At 51.4% G+C, this 12,687-nt stretch overlaps 1 protein-coding gene and 1 pseudogene across 1 annotated transcript in view; one reads left to right on the top strand and one right to left on the bottom strand.

Annotated features, from left to right (window-relative positions):
• Positions 1–2,741: 2,741 nt before the first annotated feature.
• Positions 2,742–7,206, bottom strand: LOC133359037 (acyl carrier protein, mitochondrial-like; annotated as a pseudogene).
• Positions 7,207–7,681: 475 nt separating this feature from the next.
• Positions 7,682–12,687, top strand: part of LOC133359036 (zinc finger protein 835-like) — a 24,648-nt gene continuing 19,642 nt past the window's right edge. Inside the window, 1 exon segment of the mRNA XM_061577406.1 lies at positions 7,682–7,699. Coding sequence (XP_061433390.1) covers positions 7,682–7,699 — 18 coding nt within the window.

The raw sequence follows: 12,687 nt of genomic DNA, 5'->3' as shown, positions 1-12,687 counted from the left end.
GAGGCTTTACGGGGGGGGGGGGGGGGGGCGCCAGAGGTCGCAAACGGGTTTTGATTCCTTACCCGTACCTGTACCCGGCCGCACCAGGGTCGCAAACGGGTACGCGTACCCGGCCGGGTATCGGGTAGGGTACGGGTATCGGGTACCCGATTGCGACCTCTGGGATGAAGCCATGTTGCAGGCGCGGGTGGGTGATTCTAGGAACTTGAATTGTGAGAAGAGACAAGACGTTGGGAATTGAGTGACAAACGGTGACTCACCAGTGACTCACGGCCTACCCGTACCCGGCCGCACCAGGGTGGCAAACGGCTACTGTACCCGGCCGGGTACGGTAGCCGGGTATCGGGTAGGGTACTTGGTGTCGGGTAGGGTACGGGGTATCGGGTAGAGAACGGGCAGGGTACGGTATCGGGTAGGGGTCCGGGTATCGGGTAGGGGAACGGGTATCGGTAGGGTCCGGGTATCAGGTAGGGTACGGGTATCGGGTAGGGTTACGGGTATCGGGTAGGGTACGGGTATCGGGTAGGGTACAGGTATCGTGGTAGGGTACGGGTATCGGGTAGGGTAGGGTATCGGGTAGGGTACGGGTATCAGGTAGGGTACGTGTATCGGTAGGGGTACGGGTATCGGGTAGGGTACGGGTATCGGGTAGGGTACACGGTATCGGGTAGGGTACGGGTATCGGGTAGGGTACGGGTATCGGGTAGGGTACGGTATCGGGTAGGGTACGGGTATCGGGTAGGGTAGGGTACGGTATCGGGTAGGGAACAGGGTATCGGGTAGGGACGGGTATCGGGTATGTACAGGTATCGGGTAGGGTACGGGTATCAGGTAGGGTACGGGTATCGGGTAGGGTACGGTATCGGTAGGGTAGGGTACGGGTATCGGGTAAGGGAACGGTATCGGTATGGTACGGGTATCGGGTAGGGTCGGGTATCGGGTAGGGTAAGGTATCGGGTAGGGTACGGGTATCGGTAGGGTTACGTGTATCGGGTTAGGTACGGTATCGGGTAGGGTACGGGTTATCGGGTAGGGTACGGGTATCGGGTAGGGTCCGGGTATCGGGTAGGGTACGGGTATCGGTAGGGTCCGTCTATTGGGTGGTACGGGGATCGGGTAGGGTCGGTATCGGGTAGGGTAAGGGTATCGGGTAGGGTACGGGTATCGGGTAGGGTAGGGTATCGGGTAGGGTATCGGGTAGGGTACGGGTATCGGGTAGGGTCTGGGTATCGGGTAGGGTACGGGTATCGGGTAGGGTACAGGTATCAGGTAGGGTACAGGTATCAGGTAGGGTACAGGTATCAGGTAGGGTACAGGTATCGGATAGGGTACAGGTATTGGGTAGGGTACGGTATCGGGTACCCGGTTGCGACCTCTGGGGGGTGCCTGCCGGATTGGAACGGCCGGAACCTCGGTGGTGACAAGCGGGACAGACGCGCCACGAGCGCCGGGGGCCACGTCCGACCCCGCCGGCGAGCGACACGATCGTTCGGTATCCTGCGGTCGTCTGGAACCCTCTTCCTGCTGATAGGAGGACACACCGGGAGCTGTGCGCACTTTTGAATCATCTGGATGGGGGTGGGGGTGGAAATCGACTCTTTTTGCGTCGAGTTTGTAGCTTTTTCCACGGCACCTCCCGATCAGCGCGGGTTGGTTACGTGCGGCGCGAAAGAGATTCAACCGTGAGCTGTTGCAGCAAAGGGACTTCACAAATTTCGATTGAAAGCTTTCGTGACTGCAGGGATTCATCTTCTTGGTTCTTCGGTAAAGTCACGTAGAAGGGAAATAATAAAATAATACAACATAATAAAATACAATTCTCACGACGTTTCGGCCACAACGCAAGCAGCCGTCCTCAGGTGAAGAACAGGTCTGCCGGAAAGACATTCAGACGCTGTCTTCTCGACAGACCTGTTCTTCACTTGAGGACGGCTGCTTGCATTGTGGCCGAAACGTCGTGAGAATTGTATTTTATTATGTTTCATTTCCCGTCTACGTGACTTTACCGAAAGAACCAAGAAGATGAATTTTTAAAACGTGCGCATTAACAACCCACGCTGGCGGTGTCTGAACATCCCAACAACGAGCGGACTCTTCACCGCCGTGTAAATGGCGACTAGCACTAGTCTCACGACGACGCGGGCCTCACGTCGACAGTCCGGCCCGCTGAGAAAAACTAAACTATAATTTCACTTCTGGCCTACCGATTGAACAGGGAGGAGGCCACGCGTGCTTCGTGCAGTGGGGGCGGGTGGGTTTTGACGGAGCTTAAAACAAAAAATGTAAGCCCGTCCGGTCCCGAGGCTTTTAAAGTTTGGAGGAAACGCCGCCTCCCGCCGCCGACAGGGCCAACCACACCATCAGCAGAAAGTGTGAACTTTTGAACGGTTCGAATAGGATGCACCGGAACGCACGCAAGACACAAATAAAACGTAATAAAATACAATTCTCACGACGTTTCGGCCACAACGCAAGCAGCCATCCTCAGGTGAAGAACAGGGCTGCCGGAAAGACAGCGTCCGAATGAACACCACCAGGCTTGGCAGCGTATATTTAAGCTGGGTTAGAGGAGGAGATCGCCTTGACAAAGGAGTTTACATATCAACAGAGGAATTCAGAATATTTATGGAACTTGTGATAACAAAACAGGGGGACGAAGACGAATAAAAAACATTCAAACCACGGGTGACCTTCGGATCGTCTGTGTGCGGGTCAATAACATATAACGGCGACTCCCTGCGTTTCTTTCGCGTTCAGATTTTATTGTTTAAATAGTGAAAGGTGCGTCTTGTTCAGTGCCGAAGCTAACGACGATTTTCACCCTGAAAAAAAACACGCACACACACGACCACGTGACTTTACCGAAAGAACCAAAGAGTATGGATCCCTGCAGTCACGAAAACTTCAAATCAAGATTGAATGCATCATAGATTGTCATCAAAGCCACGCGATTGTGTTTGCGTGTTCACCGCAAGGAATTGCGTCTGGTTCATGCAGGAACTCGAATCCTTGAAAAAAGGCACCTTATTTGGTGTTTGAAACTCTTAACACGAATCCCATTTTATTGCCATAGAGCGTAAAGCACATTCTCATTTTCTTGGTTATTTCCGTAAAGTCACGTAGAATAGAAGTAATAAAATAATAAAAATAAAACATAATAAAATTGAGAATTATTTAATAATGTTTTATTTTAAATATTTTATTATTTCCATTCTCCGTGAGTTATTGTATTATGTTTTATTTTTATCATTGTATTATTTCCATTCTACGTGACTTTACCGAAAGAACCAAGAAGATGAATCCCTGCAGTCACGAAAGCTTTAAATCGACACATTCTCATGTTTTCTCCACTTTGACACCGGCAAAATCAACGCGTCGCTCGTAAGCTTCCGTGCGCGCGGCACGCCAAGCTGAAGATGATCACAACGTGAAAGAGCATCGGGGCCCGTGTCGGCTGGCCGGCTTGTCGCCGTGTCGCCGTGCCCTTGCGAGACGCACACCTCAAGCCGCGCCGGTGATGCCGCCACCCCCCCCCGGCTCTCCGGCGTGCTACTCGCTGAGCTTCTTGCTGACGTAGGCGATGACGTCCTTAGCTGTGAGCAGCTTCTCTGCGTCCGAGTCGGGGATTTCAAAACCTGGGACGGCAAAGACAAGGGGATGTCGGTCGGCACGGCAGGCACACCAGACATACCAGACACGCTAGATATTACAGGCACAGCAGACATGCCAGTCACTCCAGGCACCCCAATCACCCCAGACACACCACACGCACCAGTCACACCTGGCACAGTCGGGTTTTTTACAAAAATTGCCTTTTTATATTAAACCCGATCATCTGAGATTAGGAGAAATCCGATTTAATTGTCTTTTATATTAATCCCGATCATCTGAGATTGGGAGAAATCCGATTTAATTGTCTTTTTATATTAATCCCGATCATCTGAGATTGGGAGAAATCCGATTTAATTGTCTTTTTATATTAAACCCGATCATCTGAGATTGAGAGAAATCCGATTTAATTGTCTTTTTATATAAACCCGATCATCTGAGATTGGGAGAAATCGATTTAATTGTCTTTTTATATTAATCCCGATCATCTGAGATTGGGAGAAATCCGATTTAATTGTCTTTTTATTTAATCCCGATCATCTGAGATTGGGAGAAATCCGGTTTCATTGGTTCTAATTGCAGAATCGCACTTCTCAGCGATGGGCTTCATCCATTCCCCAAGCTAAGGAACTCACTGGCGGCGCCCACGATTGTGGAGGAGAAGCTCGTGTTCATCACGACCAACCTGCCCGCCGCATTCTACGACTACCCCGTGCCCGACGCCCCCCCCCGAATACGACAGCAGCACCGACGAGGAAGCAGCCTAAGCCTTGGATCAGAGCTTCGTATTCATTAAACCGGGTTTTAACTCCCCGAAATCGGGTTCAATTGTATTAAAGAAAAAACACGATGCCTGCCGCTGCAAAAATCGGGTTTTTTCCACCCGTGCATTAACGAGTACCTGGCGTAGCGGTGCGTACAAACGTCGCCACTGGGGAGACAAAGGCGGCCGTGCGTGGTGCTAACGACTCCGCCGCATCGTGTGCTAAGTCGGCCTTCACAGCTGCTCACTAACAGCACTTGCCCCAACAGTCCGTGCGAGGCTACACGGCTTCTTCTGCCTTTGTGTGCGAGTGTCTGTGTCTCCCCAATCTCTCACCAAACTCATCCTCGATGCCCATGATGAGCTCCACTTGATCCAAGCTGTCAAGGCCCAGGTCTTTCAGGAAGTGAGACTCTAGCGTTAGCTGCGAAGACAAAGAATCGCCCGCGTGGCCTTCAACAGACCGTAGCGTGGGGGGCAAATGTTGTGGGCGAGTAGCAGCACCTATGAAGGCCGGCACGGCACACGAGGGGGTGGGTGGGTGGCCAGCACCACGCCCGGCCCGATGTTTACACACTCATTTGAGGCCGAGTCGACCTAGGGGAGGCGCAGCACCGGTTCAGACGATCGTCACCGGTGTTGGCCGCGAGCGGGAGCCGAACTCGGGTCGCCGGGTTCGTAGCGCGCGCGCTCACCGCTGCGCTACCGCTCCCCGCACACAGGAACATTCACAGCCACGTGTGTGCGTGCGTGTAACCGTGAGTGTGTAAAGATACGTAACCGTGTGTGCGAGTGCATGTGTACGTAACTAGGGGCTCGCACTTTCCCCAACATAGTCTGTTCAAGGCCAATTTGAAGCTTTCGTGACTGCAAGGATTCATACTTTTTTCGGTAAAGTCGCGTAGGTAAACATAATAAATAGTATATAAATAATAGTTTCGGAGGCAACACAAATCTCCGTCTTCAGGTGGGACCGTCACAGCCAGATTTGCTGTATCAAGTGAGGCAGAGATTCCAAGATACAAGCTCTTAAATACAAGTTAAGGGGGGAGGAGGGGGGAGGGGCTTATCTGAATGTGGTAGCCAATGAGTGGAACGTATTGGGGGGGGGTAGGCGGGGCTAAAAGAGAACAACAGGTGCACATGTTGTTGTGTACCGGTGTTGGTTGACAATCCAAATACAAAAAGGAGAGTACTGTTAAACGCTGGGGATGTCAACACTCGGTAAAGTAGAATAGTACCTGTCAAATAAGATAGTATGTTCAAGGCCATATTTGTGGTCTTTGTGCGTTGCGTAACACAGATGTGTACGAGTGAGAGTGTACATATACGAACGTGTGTAGAGGCATGTGAGTGTGTGTAGAGGCATGTGAATGTGTGTGTAGAGGCATGTGAATGCGTGTGTAGAGATTTGTAGGTTACAAGTTCGATTCCCGCTCACGGTCCAACACCGCCGACGATTTCTGAAGCCGTCCTGGGCCTCCCCCTAGGTCGACTCAGCCTCAAATGAGTACCCGGTGCGGTGCGCGGTAAACATCGCCGCTGGGGGAGACAAAGGCGGCCGGGCGTGGTGCTGACCCACCCGACCCCGGCCTTCGCAGGCGCTGCTGCTGACTAACCGCACTTGCCCCGACAGCCTGCCACGGGCTACACGGGGGACCTTTGCAATTTGTTTGCGTGGCATCGCGCCGCTCGTCCCCTCGCTCACCTTCTGCGGGTCCACCTTGTCATACGCCTTCAGCACCAGCATCACTCGGTCGTGCACCGAGGCGTCCGCGTGGCGCTGTCCGCCAGGAAGCGAGCGCACACTGCACTCGGGTGGCGTGGCGGCTGCTGCTGCTGCTTCCACAGAGGTGAGATGACCTGCAATGCACGTTAGCGAGTTGGACTTCTTTCGCGCCGTACGTATGGAGACAAACCGTCGCCAATACGGAGGTGCGGGCGGGCGGGCGGGCTGGAAGGACGACAAACTGAACGCGCGAAAAGCAGTTCTGAAGATTAGTGTGACGACTTGAAAGGTGCGTAGCTCCCCGTGGCTTGCAATGTCGGAAGGAATCTCGTGGTGCAGGACTCGCCCAACTTGACCAATCCGGGCTCAGACGTGCTTAGCTTTCGAGATGCAAGTTGTCACAGGCGCACACAACACGTGTACACACGCACACACACGTGTACACACACACACACGCGTACGCACACACACACGCACACACGTGTACACACGCAAGCGTGTACAACCACACACGCGTACGCACACACACACCACACACTGTGTACACACAGCACGCGTGTACACACACACACACGTGTACACACGCACACCACCGTACTCACACACACACACACGTGTACACACGCACACACACACGTACTCACACACACGCACGCGCGTGTACACACACACACGTGTATGCACACACACGTGTACGCAACACACACGTGTACACACGCACAACACGTGTACACACGCACACACACGTGTACACACGCACACACCGTGACACCAGCACACACACGTACTCACACACACACGGGTACACATACGTGTACGCACGCACACACACACACACGTGTACACATACGTGTACGCACGCACACAACGCACACACACACACGTGTACGCACACACACACACACGCCACACTTGCACACACACACGTGTACGCACACACACATGCACACACACGCACACACACGTGTACGCACACACACACGTGTACGCACACACACGCACCACACGTGTACGCACACACACAAATGCGCGTGTACAACTACAATAGCCGCCATTCGCCAACAACGGTGGCGATAACGTCTCCGCGACGCTTGTGCCAGGCCATGTGCACGTTTAGGCCACGTGAAGTGTCGAACACCCGCTGGCAAGAGATCACAGGGCAGACCCAGAAGGTGCCACGGTTGGCTTGAACTGAGATGACTGGCTGATGCACCACCTGTGCCCCCTACTGTGCCAACTTGCTGTGGCGTGTGCACGCGGCGCATGTTGTGTGTGTGACGCACCATCGCACTACACACACGTGCCCAGTGCACGCACACAAACACACGTGTTTCGCGCACCACACACACGCACGTGTACGCACGCATGTGAGTGTGAGACGCACACACACCACACACGGGTTCACGCCACACACACCGTGCCCGTACGCACACACGAGCGCGCCCATATAAACATCATACGGCATTCGCAAACACGCTTGCGCTACAGAACGTCAGTGCTCACACCTCATGGTCCCGCACCCCTCACACCGCATCCACCGCACAAACCAAACGGGCAGCAGCAGCAGATGCGGATCGGCGATGATGCACCAATGGAAAGTGCGATGAAAAAAGAACCACCTCTCCAGTAGCAGCGTGGCGACTGTGCTCATCCAGGAACTGAGACCGCAACAACAACAGCAGCAACAACAACAGCAGCAGCAACAACAGCAGCAGCAACAACAGCAGCAGCAAACAAGCAACAGCAGCAGCAACAGCAGCAGCAACAACAACAACATCAACAACAGCAGCAGCGCAACACAATAACAGCAGCAGCAACAACAGCAACAGCAGCAGCAACAACAGCAACAACAACAGCAGCAGGCACCAACAGCAGCAACACAACAACAGCAGCAGCAACGTGTGACAACGTAACGATGCCCCGATCCACAAATACGAAGAGGAGACACCACCAGCGACGATACAAGACGACCCCCGCTGCTGCTACTACTTCCTGACGCGGGTATCTGCTGGCTTGACCCCCCCACCACCTTGATTTGAAATTGGAAGTCGTGTGCTGCTCTGCATCTCAGACCCGTAACCCCTTATCAGTGCCGAGATTCAATCTCGATTTGAGGCTTTCGTGACTGCAGGAATCCATACTCTTTGGTTCTTCAGGTAAAGTCAGATAAAATAATATAGCACGACGTTTCGGATCGCAACACAAGCGTCCGTTCCACCTGATGATGGACGCTTTAGCAACAGTAGCAAACAAGGACTAAAATAAGTATAACACGTAGAAACAAAGTTTTTCACTATAAATCCTTTATATGCGTGGCGGCATAGAGTCCTCTCGTCCTCTGGCTTGAGCATGGCTGCCACCTATGGGTCAGATGATTGCATTGCACATTAAGCAATTGGTAATTAAATATAATATTTTTGTCCTAAAAAGTGTAAAATTTTGGAAAAAAAATTTTCACGAACATTAATTGTCACGCACAACGAGTCTGTGTGGAAAATGTCAGCTCGATTGGATCACGGGAAGTGGATTAAAAAACGACCGAAAGATTTGCACGGTCCTAAGCAAGCAAGCGAACTTAATATAAAGGATTTAAAAACATCGATAATAGCAGACAACGAGTTTAAGCATGGCCCTTGAAGAATATTACACGACTTTCCTACCCCCTGCACCTCCGATTAGCACGATTTTGTGCTACGTACAGTGCAACAGAAGTTCAAACAGACATATGCCCATAGACTCAACACCGCCCATAGACTCACACCGCCCATAGACTCAACACTGCCCATAGACTCAACACTGCACATAGACTCAACACTGCACATAGACTCAACACTGCACATAGACTCAACACCGCCCATAGACTCAACACTGCCCATAGACTCAACACTGCACATAGACTCAACACCGCCCATAGACTCAACACCGCCTAGACTCAACACTGCCCATAGACTCAACACTGCCCATAGACTCAACACTGCCCATAGACTCAACACTGCCCATAGACTCAACACTGCACATAGACTCAACACTGCACATAGACTCAACACTGCACATAGACTCAACACCGCCATAGACTCAACACTGCACATAGACTCAACACTGCCCATAGACTCAACACTGCCCATAGACTCAACACTGCACATAGACTCAACACTGCCCATAGACTCAACACTGCACCATAGACTCAACACTGCCCATAGACTCAACACTGCACCATACTCAACACTGCCCATAGACTCACACGCCCATAGACTCAACACCGCCCATAGACTCAACACTGCCCATAGACTCAACACTGCACATAGACTCAACACTGCCCATAGACTCAACACTGCCCATAGACTAACACTGCCCATAGACTAACACCTACCATAGACTCAGCACTACCCATAGACTCAACACTGCCCATAGACTAACATGCCCTAGACTAACACTGCCCATAGACTCAACACTGCCCATAGACTCATGCCCATAGACTAACACTGCCCATAGACTCAACACTGCCCATAGACTCAGCACTGCCCATAGACTCAACACTGCCCATAGACTCAACACTGCCCATATACTCAACACTACCCATAGACTCAACACTGCCCATAGACTCAACACTGCCCATAGACTCAACACTGCCCATAGACTCAACACTGCCCATAGACTCAACACTGCCCATAGACTCAACACTCCCATAGACTCAACACTGCCCATAGACTCAACATGCCAAGACTCACACTGCTAGACTCAACACTGCCCATAGACTCAACATGCCCATGACTCAACACTGCCCATAGACTCAACACTGCCCATAGACTCAACACTGCCATAGACTCAACACTGCCCATAGACTCAACACTGCCCATAGACTCAACACTGCCCATAGACTCAACACTGCCCATAGACTCAACACTGCCATAGACTCACACTGCCCATAGACTCAACACTGCCCATAGACTCAGCACTGCCCATAGACTCAACACTGCCCATAGACTCACACCCAAACTCAACACTGCCCATAGACTCAGCACTGCCCCAGACTCACTGCCCACAGACTCAACACTGCCCATAGACTCAACTGCCCATAGACTCAACACTGCCCATAGACTCAACACTGCCCATAGACTCACACCCATAGACTAACACTGCCCATAGACTCACACTGCCCATAGACTCAACACTACCCATAGACTCAACACTGCCCATAGACTCAACACTGCCCATAGACTCACACAACCCATAGACTCAACACTACCCATAGACTCAACACTGCCCATAGACTCAACATGCCCATAGACTCACACTACCCATAGACTCAACACTGCCCATAGACTCAACTGCCCATAGACTCACACTGCCCATAGACTCAACACTGCCCATAGACTCAACACTGCCCATAGACTCAACACTACCCATAGACTCACTGCCCATAGACTCAACATGCCCATAGACTCACACTACCCATAGACTCAACACTGCCCATAGACTCAACACTGCCCATAGACTCAGCACTGCCCATAGACTCAACACTGCCCATAGACTCAACACTGCCCATAGACTCAACACTGCCCATAGACTCAACACTGCCCATAGACTCACACACTGCCATAGACTCAACACTGCCCATAGACTCACCACTACTCATAGACTCACACTACCCATAGACTCAACACTGCCCATAGACTCAACACTGCCCATAGACTCAACACTGCCCATAGACTCAACACTGCCCATAGACTCAACACTACCCATAGACTCAGCACTGCCCATAGACTCACACTGCCCATAGACTCAACACTGCCCATAGACTCAACACTGCCCATAGACTCAACACTGCCCATAGACTCAACACTGCCCATAGACTCAAGACTACGCATAGACTCAACACTGCCCATAGACTCAACACTGCCCATAGACTCAACACTGCCCATAGACTCACACTGCCCATAGACTCAACACTGCCCATAGACTCAACACTGCCCATAGACTCAACACTGCCCATAGACTCAATACTGCCCATAGACTCAACTACCCATAGACTCAACACTGCCCATAGACTCAACACTGCCCAGACTCAACACTGCCCATAGACTCAACACTACCCATAGACTCAACACTGCCCACAGACTCAACACGCCCATAGACTCAACACTGCCCATAGACTCAACACTGCACCATAGACTCAACACTGCACCATAGACTCAACACTGCCCATAGACTCAACACTGCACCATAGCTCAACACTGCCCATAGACTCACACTGCACCATAGACTCAACACTGCCCATAGACTCAACACTACCCATAGACTCAACACTGCCCATAGACTCAACACTACCCATAGACTCCACCATAGACTCACACTGCCCATAGACTCAACACTGCCCATAGACTCAACACTACCCATAGACTCATGCCCATAGACTCAACACTGCCCATAGACTCAACACTACCCATAGACTCAACACTACCCATAGACTCAACACTACCCATAGACTCAACACTACCCATAGACCAGCATGCCCATAGACTCAGCACTGCACATAGACTCAACACTGCCCATAGACTCAACACCCCATAGACTCAACACTGCCCATAGGCTCAACACTGCCCATAGACTCAGCACTGCCCATAGACTCAACACTACCCATAGACTCAACACTGCCCATAGACTCAACACTGCCCATAGACTCAACACTACCCATAGACTCAACACTGCCCATAGACTCAACACTGCCCATAGACTCAACACTGCCCATAGACTCAACACTGCCCATAGACTCAACACTACCCATAGACTCACACTACCCATAGACTCAACACTACCCATAGACTCAACACTGCCCATAGACTCAACACTACCATAGACTCAACACTACCCATAGACTCACACTACCCATAGACTCAACACTACCCATAGACTCAACACTGCCCATAGACTCAACACTACCCATAGACTCAACACTGCCCATAGACTCACACTACCATAGACTCAACACTACCCATAGACTCAACACTGCCCATAGACTCAACACTGCCCATAGACTCAACACTGCCCATAGACTCAACACTACCCATAGACTCAACACTACCCATAGACTCAACACTACCCATAGACTCAACCTACCCATAGACTCAACACTACCCTAGACTCAACACTGCCCATAGACTCAACACTGCCCATAGACTCAACACTGCCCATAGACTCAACACTACCCTAGACTCAACACTGCCCATAGACTCAACACTGCCCATAGACTCACCACTACCCATAGACTCAACACTGCCCATAGACTCAACACTGCCCATAGACTCACACTGCCCATAGACTCAACACTGCCCATAGACTCAACACTGCCCATAGACTCAACACTGCCCATAGACTCAACACTGCCCATAGACTCACACTGCCCATAGACTCAACACTGCCCATAGACTCAACACTACCCATAGACTCACACTACCCATAGACTCAACACTACCCATAGACTAACACAACACTGCCCATAGACTCAACACTGCCCATAGACTCAACACTGCCCATAGACTCAACACTGCCCATAGACTCAACACTGCCATAGACTCAACACTGCCCA

The sequence above is a fragment of the Lethenteron reissneri genome, chromosome 64 (genome assembly GCF_015708825.2).
Source record: "Lethenteron reissneri isolate LAM-NWPU_2019-01 chromosome 64, ASM1570882v1, whole genome shotgun sequence".
Taxonomy (NCBI): domain Eukaryota; kingdom Metazoa; phylum Chordata; class Hyperoartia; order Petromyzontiformes; family Petromyzontidae; genus Lethenteron; species Lethenteron reissneri.
Note: the sequence above shows the minus strand (reverse complement) of the source record. Positions and strands in the feature narration are given on the sequence as shown.